The sequence below is a fragment of the Abramis brama genome (assembly GCF_963993115.1).
Source record: "Abramis brama genome assembly, chromosome: 15".
Taxonomy (NCBI): Eukaryota; Metazoa; Chordata; class Actinopteri; order Cypriniformes; family Leuciscidae; genus Abramis; species Abramis brama.
The window spans coordinates 3,276,298-3,293,797 of record NC_139977.1 but is presented as its reverse complement, the minus strand read 5'-3'; the positions used below and the strand labels follow the sequence as shown (position 1 = coordinate 3,293,797).

The 17,500-nt window shown below is 37.9% G+C and overlaps 2 protein-coding genes across 2 annotated transcripts in view; both read right to left on the bottom strand.

The window, feature by feature from the left end:
* Positions 1 to 10,991, bottom strand: part of stk26 (serine/threonine protein kinase 26) — a 34,184-nt gene extending 23,193 nt beyond the window's left edge. Inside the window, exons 1-2 of the mRNA XM_084137871.1 lie at positions 10,580 to 10,991; positions 3,552 to 3,782 (exon numbers count right to left, since the gene is read on the bottom strand). Of these exons, the coding sequence (XP_083993997.1) occupies positions 3,552 to 3,782; positions 10,580 to 10,621 (273 nt within the window). The 5' untranslated portion in view covers positions 10,622 to 10,991. The remainder of the gene's footprint in view (positions 1 to 3,551; positions 3,783 to 10,579) is intronic.
* A 3,476-nt stretch (positions 10,992 to 14,467) lies between these two features.
* Positions 14,468 to 17,500, bottom strand: part of tmem185 (transmembrane protein 185) — a 14,735-nt gene continuing 11,702 nt past the window's right edge. Inside the window, 2 exon segments of the mRNA XM_084137980.1 lie at positions 14,468 to 16,858; positions 16,861 to 17,010. Of these exon segments, the coding sequence (XP_083994106.1) occupies positions 16,767 to 16,858; positions 16,861 to 17,010 (242 nt within the window). The 3' untranslated portion in view covers positions 14,468 to 16,766.

Genomic DNA, 17,500 nt, shown 5'->3' with positions numbered 1-17,500 from the left:
CATCGCACAAAGGGTTTGGCCATGAGTCACCAGTAGCATCAAATCTCACACACTGCACACAGCGCTACAACAATACTGTGGTACTCGTGAATCAAAATACCGCCAGTGCCGCATTACTTTCTGAACAGAAGCTGTGTGATTTACGGCTGTAAATACGTCCACGTGGCACTGGAGCTAAACGAGTGGAGATTAAACAAATGTGGAATATAATCATTTTTACTTTGCATTGTAAGGCTGATGTGAACGATTCTGCATCGATGCATGAAAAATACAAATAAACGATAATTAAATAGGCCTGAAATAAATATGAATGTGCTGTTTTATTGTAAATAAAGTAGGCTACTCGTATTATATTATTAAAAATGTTGCGCATGTCAATAGGAAGCAAAGCACTTCTGTGCACATGCATGATTGTGAAAATAGTGCAGGACGTGCTTGATGTTAATTAGTTATGCACAATGAGCCACATAACAGATGCATTACTCGCGCTGACTGACACACACCGCACAAAAAGACACCATGTGATCCTGAACTGAGCTCTCTTTAGTGGCGTATTGCGGTGAATTACACACTGAATTATCTTAAAATATCTGTCTTGAGTATTCTTGGTTACGTCTTACGTGAACGCAAACAGTCGGAGGGAGAATCTAATGTGTAATATTACATTAGATCCGTGCATTAGGGTCTTAATATAATAAATCTGCTGCTGTCTGTGTTAATGACTGAATAACTTTTGTAGCTTTAATAATAACTAGTGCAAAATGCCCGTGCAAAATCAGTTTTTGTGTGCGTTTTTAGTAATTGTTGGTTTGGTGCCCGTGAAAGAGACTGTGAACGCATTGAATTCAGGGAGCAGGCTAGGTTACTACAAATGATGGCCGTGAATAAAATATAATATTCAGAAGTAAACAGTGCAGCTGACAGAGTGTTTATGTCAGAATGTTTATTTTTAAACCACAACCTTCTAAGTGCTTCTTTTACCGATATATTTAAGAAAACGCTATGCTTGAGCAAACAGCTTGTGAATAGGCAACTACAAATGATGCCCGTGAAAGAGACTGTGATCGCATTGAATAGGATATGTTTAGTTGGTGAATAGCATAGGCTACTATTACACAGTAGCGATAACTTTAAGCGCACCAGAATCTATCTATAAATTACAGAAGTAAACAGCATAGCTGACTTATAGATTCAGTTTACATCCACAAATGAATATGAATTACATCCACAATGAATTACATCCACATCCGTCGATTCAGGGAGCAGTGCAAAGTGCCCGTGCAAAATCAGTTGTTGTGTGTGTTTTTAGTAATTGTTGGTTTGTTGGTAAAGAAAACTATAATATTCAGAAGGAACCAAACTATAATATTCAGAAGTAAACAGTGTAGCTCACTGAGTGTTTATGTCAGAATGTTTATTTTTAAATCACAACCTTCTTGGGGCTTCTTTGACCGATACAACCATAGATATCATATATAAACGCTAGATGTCTTATGGCGCAGTCACTTCCGGCATCACCGTTCGGCCATCTTGTCACAGTGAAGCTGTGAATTAAGGTGAGTGATCAGCATGCACACAAATCCTCTTATCTCGCTGAAATCTTGACGGATTTACAAACAGTTTGGTTTCTTACAAATGTTATTAACGTGGCTATAATTCCGAATGCTTGAACATGTATGTTATAATTATTCATATGTATGCAGTGTATGTATGCAGTGTCATAACTACATCTCTGACGTTTATAACAAACCAAACCGTTTGAAAATTGGTAGAAAATTGAGCAAGTTATGGTTATTTAAAAGTACATGCACCATTAAACAAGTGAGCGAGCACACTGTGGCAAGATGGCCGCCACGTGCGGACGTCGACCTCCATTGGCCAGCAGCGCGCACGAAACATCTAGCCTTTATATATGATATCTATGGATACAACTCTCTAATGTCAGATTGTTTATTTTTAAACCACAACCTTTTAAAAATGATATATTTAACGATATCTTTAGCATTTCTCATTCAAACAACGTCAAACTTGGCACTGCACTTACTCGTGCCCGTGGCGAGACACCTGTCGAATTTGAAATCCATCGGACTAACGGTTCGAGAGATATGTGGTTAACAGACACACACACAGACGTTTCTGTAATTTATAGATAGATAATAATCTATTGATTTGTAATTAATACACAAGACCAAGGGTGTTAAACTCAGATCCTTGAGGGCCACAGCCCTGCAGAGTTTAGTTCTAGTAGCTAGCCAACTTGCAATGTGTGATCTTATCTGACTGATCAAACGTTAGATCTAAACGTCAGTAGCGTAATTTATTTTAACACATTTACATTTTCATCTGGTCAGAAGAAAAGCGGCAGATATGTTACTTGTGCAAGATGACAAAGTTTCAGGGATGACAACCATATTTAAATGTGACAACCATTGTGTTCCAGAGTTGAACTCTGGTGAACACTGCCCTGCAAATTCGTCGGGTTAGTTCACCCAAAAATGTCTCCCATAATTAAAAAAAAAAATGTCCTGGCTCTTCCAGGCTTTGTAATGGGAGTGAATGGTACCTGAGATTTTGAAGCCCAAAAAAGCTCATCCATCCATCATAACAGTAATCCATACGACTCCAGGGGTTAATAAAGGCCTTCTGAAGCAAAGCCATGCGTTTGTGTAAGAAAAATATCCATATTTACAACTTAATAAAGCATAATCACTGGCTTTCGGTAAAAGCCATACGCGAGTCTAGCTCTGGTGGATGAGTGAACTCTGACCTCCGTATGGATTACTTTTATGATGGATGGATGAGCTTTTTTGGGCTTCAAAATCTATGGTATCATTCACTCCCATTATAAAGCTGGGAAGAGCCAGGAAATTATTTAATATAACTCCGATTGTGTTTGGCTGAAAGAAGAAACTCATATACACCTAGGATGGCTTGAGGGTTATGGGTAAATTATAGGATAATTTTCATTTTTGGGTGAACTATCCCTTGAAGTAAAGATGTGTGACCAATAGAAGAATAGAAGAGTCGTGATGTGACCTCTTAACTGGATTAAAAGAACGCAAACTTTAAATCTGCAGGACTGCAGCGTTGCAGGAAAGCAGAGTAGACTGTCAATTTCTACATTTTGGATGTATTATATGTTGAATTACATATTTTAAAAAGTCGAGGCAGAGTGTGTCATATTACAACTGTTGCGGTCGCACAGGTTCGGGAGGAACTGCATCAAATAGTGGACCTCTCTCTTTTTCTATTATGTATAATGAATGTTAATTTTATTAACTTTTCACTTGACATTTTGTAAAGCAATGTTTACTTTTAAAAAATTGAAGGCTACATGCTGTTTTAATGTATTTTATTATTATCATTAATAATTAACATATTTAATGTTTTATTCTCAGGTGCGGTTCCAACAGTTTTTACTACGGTGCCGAAACTGGTATAGAGAACCGAGGAATTCTTCTGGTATTGACTATTGAAATTTTGGTATTGTAACAAACCTACTAGCAATGTGCTACAGCTAATGTGTGAAACAGTAAACCATCAATCCATACCTTTAGGTAAGAGCCATAGTATTTGGTGACGTGAGGACTATCACACTGGCTGAGAACGGTGATCTCCTGTTGGATGTCTTCGATTTCATCTTCTGCTTCCTCAAGGTCGATGGTTTTGATGGCCACTACATTCTGAGAGCGCCGGTCGATGCCTTTAAACACCTCGCCGAACGAGCCCTTCCCGATGCGCTCCAGTTTAGTGAACAGCTCCTCGGGGTCTGTTCGACTGTTCTGCAATACAAGAGTTACACTGGGTTAGTTTGAGTTGGCTAGGTTAGATAAATAGGTATAAACCAAGACAAATGATTAGTTCACTTGACAATACTGTATATACCAGTTAAGTATATACATACTTGTGCTTTTTGGGATCCAAGTTTATAGTTAGAAATAAAATTGACTATTAACAAAATTTTCCAGTGATTTCTCACTTCCTACAAAACGTGTTTCACGGCACAGAAAGGATTCGCAGTTGCTTAAATATATCCCTCCAGTTTTATAAAAGCTTAATGGAACAATGAAGATCTTAAGACAAGAAGTTTTTAAGTGTTTATAACAGAGAGAATGCTAATGCTACACTAGGTTAATCAATAATATTCAAAGAAACATTTGGGAGGGGAGCTCTATGAACCAAATACAAACAAGCTGTTCAACTATTGCAGGTACAGTTATTTCACTGGATGAGGAAGTGAATCCAACTTTCAGTCAATACTGTTAAAAATATAAGAGGCACATAGTAAAGTTTAGTTGTTTTGAGTCTGTTTATTAGCTGAAAAGTCTACTAGTCTGGTGTTGTGTTATACAATAAATTTGCAAGTTAATCCACAGAGGAGTAATGGAGGTGCGCTAAAATCAAGCCCTGTCCTCTATTTTCCCTCATTAAATATTGCGTTTATCTCACTCGAACCAAATCATCCAGGTGGATGCGGCACATTGGTGGTGGATGAGGAGATCCCCCCCTTATGTAAAGGGCTTTGAGTGCTGAGAAAAGCGTTATATAACTGTAATGAATTATTATTATTTCATCAAAAATATCTTAATTTGTGTTCCGAAGATGAACGAAAGTCTTACGGAGATGGAACAACATGAGGGAGAGTAATTACTGACAGAATTTTCATTTTTGGGTGAACTAACCCTTTAATGTTGTCATCAAAACAACAAAAGATAGCTTTAATTGTAATTAATAGCCTATGTATTTAATTAAGTCTAGGGATGCACCGATACCATCTTTTCAGAACCGTTCCGATCCCAAAAATTCTGAATATTGACCGATACTGATACCAGCGCAGTTTTTTTTTTTTTTTTTAATCAAGCAGAATTTCTATAACTGTGTGTTGAACTGATAATCTTCTGGCAAACAATCACATCAGACTGGGCCATCTGACCAATCAGAGCAAAGTAGACCAATCACAACAGACTGGGCCATCTGACCAATCAGAGCAGTGTACACCACTCACAACAGACTGGGCCATCTGACCAATCAGAGCAAAGTAGACCAATCAGACTGGGCCATCTGACCAATCAGAGCAAAGTAGACCAATCACAACAGACTGGGCCATCTGACCAATCAGAGCAGAGTAGACCAATCACAACAGACTGGGCCATCTGACCAATCAGAGCAAAGTAGACCAATCACAACAGACTGGGCCATCTGACCAATCAGAGCAAAGTAGACCAATCAGACTGGGCCATCTGACCAATCAGAGCAAAGTAGACCAATCACAGCAGACTGGGCCATCTGACCAATCAGAGCAGAGTAGACCAATCACAACAGACTGGGCCATCTGACCAATCAGAGCAAAGTAGACCAATCACAACAGACTGGGCCATCTGACCAATCAGAGCAAAGTAGACCAATCACAACAGACTGGGCCATCTGACCAATCAGAGCAGTGTACACCACTCACAACAGACTGGGCCATCTGACCAATCAGAGCAAAGTAGACCAATCAGACTGGGCCATCTGACCAATCAGAGCAGAGTAGACCAATCACAGCAGACTGGGCCATCTGACCAATCAGAGCAGAGTAGACCAATCACAGCAGACTGGGCCATCTGACCAATCAGAGCAGAGTAGACCAATCACAACAGACTGGGCCATCTGACCAATCAGAGCAGAGTAGACCAATCAGACTGGGCCATCTGACCAATCAGAGCAGAGTAGACCAATCACAACAGACTGGGCCATCTGACCAATCAGAGCAGAGTAGACCAATCACAGCAGACTGGGCCATCTGACCAATCAGAGCAAAGTAGACCAATCAGACTGGGCCATCTGACCAATCAGAGCAGAGTAGACCAATCACAACAGACTGGGCCATCTGACCAATCAGAGCAGAGTAGACCAATCACAACAGACTGGGCCATCTGACCAATCAGAGCAGAGTAGACCAATCACAGCAGACTGGGCCATCTGACCAATCAGAGCAGAGTAGACCAATCACAGCAGACTGGGCCATCTGACCAATCAGTGACACGCTGCCAAGATGGTGACGTCCGACTCCGTCCACTTTAGGTTTCAAAAACGCTCTTCAGAAACACTACGGGTGACGTCACGGACACTACGTCCACTTTATTTTACAGTCTATGATGTAAACCTGTTGTAGGAGCTAGGGCTGGACCCGAATATTCGAATATTCGTTCGGTGGGTTGGTATTCGATTTGAAAATTTGACATTCGAATATTCTGGGGGTTTTTTTTTGCACACCTGGGATCCCCCGCGAAACGGTTCTCACTCGTGCTTGAATAATGCCAGCGACACACTGGCTGCGTGGCGTGAGCGTCTCAGCTGTTTTATTTCGGCTCCCATGTTAACAGGTTGGAGTTTGCACACTGCCTGCGTGAGACACGCGTCTCAGGCGCGGCTCGAGCCACGCGGAAAATGCGTGCATGCTAGAAATAGAACCGCCGCCTAACTGCAGCGGGAGTGTTCTCTGGCTAGAGCAGAACAGCGGAAATTTCGTTTTTCTTTATTTAAATTTCGTTTTTTCTTTATTTAAATTTCGTTTTTCTTTATTTAAATTTCATTTTTTCTTTATTTAAATCTACCCTTTACTGTGTCAGTAATTTGTTAGTCAGAAAAATATTAGACTACCTTAAAAGTATTGCTTAATTTAACAGACCTGTGTGTGTGCGTTTTATAGCACTAGTGCAGTGTCCATTCTCGGAGCATATTAGCCCTGCCCGCGTGAGGTGCGCCGCTTCCCGCTCGCGCTGTTCTGTAGCTTACTAAAAGTGTATTAATTCTGAATGTGTCGCGTCTCGCGTGTCCGTCTATATTGCACAAAATGCGACACTGCACTTCCTTGTGAGGTCGATTGGATGAACGGTTCTCGAAATAATAAAAATGCAAACGGACATACAGACACATAGAGATTCCTGCCTTTATTAGAGAGAAGAATATTTTCAGCCCCCTCTCTCCGAAGCTTCGAATATTCGGTGTTCATTACTACCGAAGCTTCGAAGCTCAAAAAATGGTATTCGGACCAGCCCTAGTAGGAGCATTTAAAATAGCATAATAGGGGCAGTTCAATCAGTTAAAAGAATTTTCATTCCTGATCTACTAAAATTCCAAAAATATCATGACACATTTTCTGCTTGTATTATAAATGTAAATAATGTGCAGTCACAGGTTATCAGGTTAACATTAGGTTTTACTTTGAAACTGAACATTGCTCATCTAGTTAGATCTTATATCCAATTAAACCGGGCATCTCCAAAGCGCTATATCCAGCTTCCCTGCATGTGTGTGTGTGTCTGTGTCCCTCTGATAAACCTCTGGTGTGTGGATGACCAGCCTATCTGCATGCTAACAAGCTCCCAGGGGCGGGGGTGTGTGTGTGTGTGTGTGTGTACCCCCACAAGATTTATCAGCCGGACGTATGTTCCTCCACTGACGGCTAGACAAACACATGAACAGGCAACACAGCAGAATCCCTCAGGGCCTGCAGAAATGCACTGGGGATAATGAAGCAAGTGCACGTGGGTACAAGCTACATGACACAACAAGCTTTGATCATGTTCCTTCAGAGCCGTCTCCCCTTTCCCTGTGCCTGTTGAGCTGACTCAGGTGTGCGGGACACACCCCGACGCTACGCCTAAAACACACTCCTCTGTGCTTCTGGAGCTATTAGCACGTCGCCTCTATGAATGGACAATGGTGTAGCCTATTTAAAAGGGACGAAACTGCACTTTAAACCTTAGGAAAACATTAAATAGGCCTTACATTAATGAGCAGAGTTACCCATCTGCTGTGCTGCATAATGATTAACAATACAAACCCAGCGACGTACTTTACTTAGTTGTCATAGCAGAGAAGAGTGTGTGTTATTCCAGGAGGAATAGCCGGATTAGAAAGCTCTCTGATCCCGGTTTGCTGCTAGAAAAGGAGCAGAGGTGAAGTTCTGATGTGCTACTCTGGGTTACGGTTCTGTTACAAGCGTCTACCGAGTGTGAAGTTGTGACATCGACCGCAACACAGAACCACATTCACACTTCCCGTCTTCCTGTGCTGCAAGTAAGGCTATTTCTTGCTGTCACACACAAAGGCTTAAAGGATAGGGATTACATCACTGTCCTAGATCACACGCAGCAAACGCTGACTCGCACAGAGGCGAGGGATCAGGAGCGAGCACCAGCACACCTTTAGGAAGCGGATCCCACTGTATACACAACACACACATCCACTCCATCCTCAGACCAGGTGCAGATTAGAGATTTACAAATATGGACTACAACTCAACTCAGTGAGTAATCCATCCAGTCAGACACATGTGTATAAGAAAAACATCAGTAAAATGAATAAATAAAAGACTTCTATACCATTAATATCCTCCTTAATGTCCTCATTCCAAACATGCAATCGACTGGACAAACTGCTCTCGGAAATAATCACATATTAGATACATTTTATTTGTCATACATGACCCTATAATTAAAAAAAATGTATAATAATAATAATAATAAATATGCATATATGTATATCTCAGGGCTGAATCGGTCATTCACTTGTCCGAGTAAAAAATTTGCCTTTCCGAAGAAAAAAAAATAAATATTTTTTGTGTGTCGTAAATACAGTTTATTCTGAAGCAATATTCTCATCAGTGTTCAATCAGTTTTGACAAATTTATATCTGCATATTTGTGACATTTACCTTTATTAAGGGCATTTTCCCCCTAATCTTATTAAATATATGCGTTATTTTTCATTTTAAATTCTTAAATTCCATAATCAATACATTTAATTAGAATAATAAGACATAATAAGACACTATATGGCTGTAACCAATCAAATTTAATAATTGACATTAAATAATATTATGAGATTGATTTATTACCATCAGCATCATTACATTATATATTATTATTCACAATCAATGTGCCAGAGCACAAATACTGAAGCGAGTTCTCCTTCACTCAGTATTATATCAAAATGTCCGTCTTTTATGTCTTAAGTGAACGTAAACAGTTGAGAAATAAAGCGCAGGTGTATCAGTGCACTGGATCCGTGCAGCTCTTAAAGTGACAGCAGCCTAATATTCCTGATGCTGTCTCGATAATAATGTTAATCAAACAACAAAAGACAAAAAACATTGCTCACTACGCTTGACTAAATAACTTTTGTAACTTTAATAAGGATTTAATTTTTACAATGAAGAATATATTTTACATTTGCGTACTGTATTTCTCTACCGTAAAACTACTGTTATAGTTAAAAAAACTATAGTTTATTTCAAATGCATCTTTGTTCTGTTGTATTTATCTATACCTGTTGAATGTTAAATGGATCCAATCCATGTTCAATAGAAATTATTTTATGATGCAGCAATAAACTATCTAGTATACTTCAAATGCATGGGTTCAAATAAGTTGGCCAATAGTTGTTTGTTAAAATCAGTATCGGTCAAAATATTGGTCTTATATTATGAATGCACTAGGATTTATTTTGACAGATACTGATATATATATATAAAACTTTAAGTGTGAATGTCATGTAAAGACTAAAGAGCACATTCAGAACAACTTCTCCTTGGTCTTTAAAAATGACTGATATTAATTTAGTGATCAAATTTAGCACTCTTATGGAAATATGATAGTATTTTGTAATTATCAATTAAATCGGACTACTTCTCAAATTATCATAAATCAACATCTCTGGAGAATGTTATGGGGTTTCTGATCAAAATATGACTCTGTTACAGAAACAGCGCTTTGATTTCATACATGAACACTGTAGAGACACCAGGACGTGTTTATCAGGCATTTGCCAATCAGGCATTGGCAAATGTTGCCAATTATTAATCCCATTATTACAATTCTTACATTTTCCCCCAAGAATAAATTAACATGCAGATTAGATGCAGTGTATAGATACATTGTATTGAATAGGAAAACCCATTTATGGCCATTTTACCCTCATATTGCATAAAGTAAAATAGTATATATTCATTCCATTATATCCATCATAACATACTTGAGAATCATCTTTATACAAAGTTTGGTTAAAAAAAAATTGATTGCTGAATGAAAAAAATAAATCCCATTGTTTTTGCCTATACATGTAATTTAATTTATTTTTATCTGTCCTGGTGAGTCCTGGTGTCACTACAGAGGACAGCATAACATATGAATAAAATATCTTTTTTCATAAATGCTCTAATGTTCTTAAGCTCTTAACAAATGTAATGACATAAACACACTTTTTTTCTGGGTTATTCATGTACCATGGTATTTATAGCACTTTAATTAAGGGATTTAAACGAATGACATGGTACATGGAGAAAAGCATTGCCTTTAACGTTACATAGCATGTCAACAACAACAACAAATATGATAATAAGATAGTACTTTTTGTGAGTGTTTATATTAGGGCTGAATAAAGACAGGGAGTGTGTCTTGAACTGACAGAAACTAATGTGAAGGTGTGATATAGATGATTCATGAGTGTATTAAAGTCTGAATGCGGATTAGCCGATGATGATGATGATGATGATGATGATGATGGCCTGTCGTTACCTTTCCACACCAACTCACCTGCATTCCAGGAACTTGAACAGCTACCGGTGACTGAGCCATCTCCACCCGTCCACAGACAAACTACACACCAGCAAACTCTCGCAGAGACACTTACAGCTCGCTTTCTCACACTACTCTGTATTAAATTAGATATTTACACTATATTTACACTGTTCGCGAAACTCCTCGCGACGCCAAACTCTTGAGCTAGCTGCGCTCTGCTAGCTTTAAAGTCGACACTCGGTAACCATGATTCCTTCGTAAAGTGGACTTTTTTGTTGTTTATATTAGATCCAGATGGTCGTCGACGGCTCGTTATGGGCTTTTGGTGAGAGTTTGTCAAGTTTGTTCTTCAGGAGATCTTCTTTGACGCCATGACTCGCGCTGCGCTCGCGAAAGTTGTTTTGTGCTTCAGTTCTGGCCGTTGGGTGGAGTCGCGCGCTCCGACCGCGCGCACACAGACACTGCGTCACTAATGCTGAGCTTTCGTCACACACACACATTTCTTCACACACACATGCACGCGCGTTTGTTTCACTATTAGTGACTTCCCATTGACTTTATATCAGGTTAATGATATTTTCTATGGCCTAATCGATAAACACAACCCTCAACTCAAGTTTACCCTTGCCATATACACTCTAAAAAATGCTGGGTCAAATGTTTGGGTCAAATATAGACAAATCCAACGGTTGGATTTGTCCATATTTGACCCAACCCAAATAATATTTAGCATTTTTTAGAGTGTATTTTATCGTTCATTCCAAGGATATGAAATCCTTGATATTCAGGAATTAGTATTGCACTTCCACTAGTAAAAATGTTAATTCTTGATAACAACAATGACGTCCTCACTTGAAATCTTGATATCAAGAATTAAATTTCAACTAGTAATAACTGTAATTCTTGATATCAGTAATTGTATTTTCACTAGTTAAAGTCCCCCTGTAGTCAATACTTTTCCCCTTAAAACTCACCAAAATGACATATTTAAGCATTTTTTCCTTGAAAATAATTTCTATGATGGTCCTATGAATATGCAAATGAGCCCCGCCTCCACTCACTCACTCAGCTCAGAGATCCACTGGTTGACAATCACACTTTGATCTGATTGGTTACAAGGTAGTTTGTGACGTCAGAAACACCAGCGATTTCAAAGCGTGTTTTTGAGACTGTCTTTGGTTCACTGCAGTTTTAAGGAGAAAATACTCAGCAATGATGTCGACTTATGAATTTACACATGGTTTGTCTTAAAGCATATTAAAAACACCACATAAACATATATAAACAACATTAAAAGCTGGATTTTCACCACAGCGGGACTTTAAATGTCACCATAGGCTATACCATTCAAATTCAATTGTTGATTTCAAGAATTCATATCCTGGGAATTAATAAAAGTCAAGATGGTTTGCTAAAACCATTGATGGTTTAAATCCATTCTCTGAATATAAGCTACAGAATACATGGAACACAGAATCCGTACAGGAATAGCAACATATAATAAAGTATGGTCTTGCTTCGGTGCATAATCATTGAATATACTGTATATATACACTGTATACATACAATATACAGTATAGACCTTATGCGCCAGAGAAACGAGGGCGCCGCCATCTTTAGAATATTGTCTTTTAACTTCCGGTTTTGCAGTCGCTCTGTATATTCCTATGGCGCTGCTGTCCAGGAGTAATTAGCTTTTGAAGTGGATTTACTTAATGTAAAGTTAACGAAAGTTATCATGAGGATTGTAATGTTTAAAGCAGATGACTTAACAAATGTCAGTAGACCGGGGAGATTTTAAAACGAGCCGTTCATTCATAAATACGCAAGATCGCTGTGAAAATACAGACCGGAAGACAAAAGACAACGAGCGCAGCGATGAAAAGGGGCGGGGCTACATAAGGTCTTATAGCCTACTGTACTTGGCATACGTTCTAGTACAGTGAAACGCGAGCAAAGTTTTATTATAAATAATATGTATTACTGTATGTGGGTTATATGCAGTTTGAAACATGGATGAATGGATTTTATGTGGGGTTTGGTAGGATGGCTTTTTTGAGTTGTGCAAAAAATATAAATTGACTGTTTTTTTTTTATGACCACTTAAAGTAATAGCTATAATAATAATATAATATAATAGTTAACCCAAAAATTCCCAGCTTTATAATGGGAGTGATTAAGGCCTGAGTTTTTAAAGCTCCAACCCTAAAACTTACATAAACCCCGCCCCTGGGAATGTGATTTATAGATTATCAAGACAGAATATGCTAATCAATGACTAGAAGATAACTGCACATAAGCAACTTATTACATTCAGAAATGTTGTCTACATGTTGTCACTTCTTCTTGAGTCCCGGTTTGAACATAAAAAGCTAAAAGTTTTTGAAATTTTCAGTGCATGTCTGTGTGAGGAGGTAATTGAAGCTCCGCCCCCTGCGCCGGGAGCAGCAGCTCATTTGTATTTGCATGAGAGTGAGTCAATTATAGGATGATTTTTTATTTTTAGGTGAACTACTCCTTTAACCTCTTCGAATCATGCCATCAATTTGTGTGTGTGTGTGTGTGTGTTCACATAGCAAGTGCCAGAAAAGTCACAAAGTTTCGTTCCATTCTGATGAAGTTACAAGTTTAATTGGGACAGGACAAACCTCTGAAGACACAGGCTGAAGAGTAAAGAGCCACACACCCTCACGTCGACACTGATATTCCTGTAGTTCAGGTTTTATAGTGCATATGAAATTAAAAGAGTAACAGCACATCTCTCCTCAACAAGTCACATGACCCGAGGCAGAATGAGTTTTAACCCTCCTATTGCATTCTGGTCCGTTCTGACCATAGAGGAACATGCCGGGTTTTGTTTTTACAAAAAAATCCATAATTTTTAGTATGAAGATTAAATTGTGTGAGTGTGTTAAAACTGTCAAAATACACATTTATTTTTTTGCTGATTTTTTTAAACAAAGAATGTAAGAGATATAACCATTTAAACCAAATGCGTCCGGGTCCGTTCTGACCCGAAAGTGAACTGTGGATTAACATGAAATTATGCGGATTTATCCCACATTACCTCTTTCCTACAGGGTTAGGACACATTTTCACACACATTTTCTTCCCTTTGGGGCTGCGTTATGTCACACATGCAAACACACAGTAATTCTGAAATGAAAATAAAATGACAAACAAATGAATGTCCTCACAGACAAAAGAGTGTACATTTGAAAAAGAGGGTTTGGAAAAGCAAGAGTTTGACTTTGCTGCCGCCTGTTGATGAACCGCTGCAACACGAACAGCAGATTCAGCCGTTTATCATCAGCATTTCTGCATATTACAGTCAAAATGCATGCAAGTAGAACTGATGTTGTTTTGTTAGAAAAATAATATGTAGGTTTCATACATTTAGACTGTTTTGAGCAGTCATAAGTTTCAAATTTATTTAATTTTTCATGTTCATATACATTTAATGATATATTGAAATAAAACTTCTCATAAATATTGATAAAACTGCATCACACTGGTTTTGCTGTAGTTCTTGAAAAAAATTAATTTCGCTAACACTTTACAATAAGGTTCACTAGTTAACATTAGTTAATGTATTACCTAACATGGACTAACAATGAGCAATACATTAGTTACAGTATTTATTAATCTTTGTTAATGTTAGTTAATAAAAATCCAGCTGTTTATTGTTAGTTCACAGTGCATTAACTAATGTTAACAAGATTAATAAAGTAGTAAATGTTGAAATTAACGTTAAAGATTGCAGTTCATTATTAGTTCATGCTAACTAATGTTAACTAATGAAACTTATTGTAAAGTGTTAAAGAAATTTCAAAGAATTTCGTAATTTTCAATTAATAAAAAGGTCGATGTAAATGGTAAAAAAAAAAGGTAACATTGAAAACATTTGTGCATTCACTCTTTAATGAGAAGTTGCTGATTAGACACAATATGGTTTTAAATGAAAAATATGAAGTTATGCCTGTTTTTTTCAGCTCCTGGTCCAAAAAGACCCGGGAATGCAAAAGGTGTACACAGTTTTATAATGCATTACATTGAAAATCTGAATAAACTCCTCACCTTAAGGGTCTTAGCAAGCACCGGTCATACAAAAAGAAAACAAATAACAGATGTGATATATATGAAGATGGAGAACTGGGAATAAACGTCTAAAAGGAAAGAGCTTGAAGCGTGGAGAGATTCACACAGCACTTGCATGATAACAGTGAGATTTTAATGTGAGGCACTGTCAAGAGCTACGTCTCGCCTTTACACAGGAATGGACACAATGGACGTCAAAAGCGGTAAAAGTGTTAAAACCGTGATATTGGTCCACATCTACAAAAATAATAAAGCATTTCTATGGCTATTCACTCAGACCAGCTGAGAAACTGACGCGAGTACTCGTCCGCTAGCCACTGAGTCGAGGAGAATCGTATCGCGAGAGACTGGAAACACACCGCAACCAGTCAACACTATTAAAAGAGGGACTGAAACCGTTACCGGGAGAGAAATGAAATGACAGGGATTGTACTAGTGCAACGATTAATCGAATCCAAAATAAAGGTTTGTGTTTATATGATATATGTGTGTGTACTGTGTATAATTATTCTGTATATATAAATACACACACTTGCATGTATATATTTAAGAAAAATGTGTTATTTATACGTAAAATATTTATATTTATATATATACACTACCGTTCAAAAGTTTGGGGTCAGTAAGATTTTTTAATGTCTCTTCTGCTCACCAAGGCTGCATTTATTTGATAAAAAAACAATAAAAAAACAGTAATATTGTGAAATATTATGACAATTTAAAATGACTGTTTTCTATTTTAATATATTTTAAAGTGTAATTTATTCCTGTGATCAAAGCTGAATTTTCAGCATCATTACTGCAGTCTTCAGTGTCACATGATCCTTCAGAAATCACTCTAATATGATGATTTTTATGATTATTATCAATGTTGAAAACAGTTGTGTACAATTTTTCTAAATTCTTTGATGAATAGAAAGTTCAAAAGAACAGCATTTATTTAAAATAGAATATTTTCTAACATTATAAATGTCTTTACTGTAACTTTTGATCAGTTTAACTCATCCTTGATGAATAAAAGTATTGATTTATTTTATTTATTTCCCCCAAAAATAAAATTAAAATTCTTACTGACCCCAAAGCATTAGATTCAGATAAATGCTGTTCTTTTGAACTTCATCATAGCATCATGAAATAAAAATGTAAATAACTGTTTTCAACACTGATAATAATCATAAATGTTTCTTGAGCATCAAATCATCATATTAGAGTGATTTCTGAAGGATCATGTGACTCTGAAGACTGGAGTAATGATGCTGAAAACTCAGCTTTGATCACAGGAATAAATTACAGTTTAAAATATATTAAAATAGAAAACTAAATTGTCATAATATTTCACAATATTACTTTTTTTTATTGTTATTTTATCAAATAAATGCAGCCTTGGTGAGCAGAAGAGACTTCTTTTAAAAACATTAAAAAAATCTTCCTGACCCCAAACTTTTGAACAGTAGTGTATATTATGTAAACTTTTATTTTGGATCGATTAATCGTCGCAGAGCGCTAGCTGATGGTTTGTATTATTAATAAAGATGACCTACTTTTTATTTTGCACTCTCGCGCTCACATATGAGTGTAAATTGTGAAAGTCCAGAAGTTGCATTGAAAACGTGTCCATCGCCTCGCCTCCATCAACACATGATCAGATGAAGAGATCCAGCCTCAGGTTCATGCAAACCAATGCCTTTCAATCACAGTGGAAACGAGGAATGCTCATGTATTCCCAAGGGGTGCAGAAGAAGATTTAGGAGGAATAACTGAATCATATGTGGATTTAAAATGCAGAAAAGAAAGACACCTGTTAAAAAAACGAAACACTTGGCGTATTTACTGACGAGACAGTCTCTTGGCGAGTCCTTCGAGTCGTCAGGGAAGTTCAGACGATCCTCTCCTGAAGGCCACAGGTCCCATATCTACGACGCGTTGGAGTTTACAGACACAAGGCTATGGTTTACAAAACGATTAGGAGCCGTCTCTGAGGTCGGCTCAAACACATGAAGAGCCTCATCTTATTTGTCTTCTTTAATGGGACGTCCTGAAGCGGACCCCAGTGCATAGTGCTATACTGTACAGGAACAGTCAAAAGAGGAGCGAGTCTCGGGCGTTAGTCTGGCATGTCGATGCACAGTTTGGGTGGCGGCACGAAGTATTTGCCAGGACTCTGGGTAATCACCACGCCCGTCTTCTTACGAAACATGGAGGGATTTTGGGCACCTCGTGGATGGGAAGCTCCTCGGACACCTCGGACTCCTCGTGGTGCAAGTCGTAGGATATGTTGCCGTATTCCCTCAGGAAGGGGAAGAGCTCCAGCAGAAACTGGCAGAAGTCTTTGCGAATGCCGAACCACCCTGGAGGAAAACCAGAGACAAGTCAACACTGGAACAAAGCTAGGAAACACTTCATTACGTAAGACTCAGTGCAGATCTGTGGACCACAAAACCAGTCACATGGGTCAATTTAATGAAATTGAGATTTATACATCATCTGAAAGCTGAATAAATAATCTTTCCATTGATGTGTGGTTTATTATGACAATATTTGGCTGAGATACAACTATTGTAAATCTGGAATCTGAGGGTGCAAAAAAATCAAAACATTGAGAAAATCTCCTTTAAAGTTGTTCATTTATGTTAGCGATTGTGCAGCATTCACTCACAAAACTAAATGCTTTATATATGTACGGTAGGAAATTTACAAAATATCTTCATGGATCATGATCTTTACTTAATATCCTAATGATTTTTGGCATAAAAGAAAAATCGATAATTTTGACCCATACAATGTATTGTTGGCTATTGCCTCAAATATCCCCGTGCGACTCGAGACTGGTGATGTGAT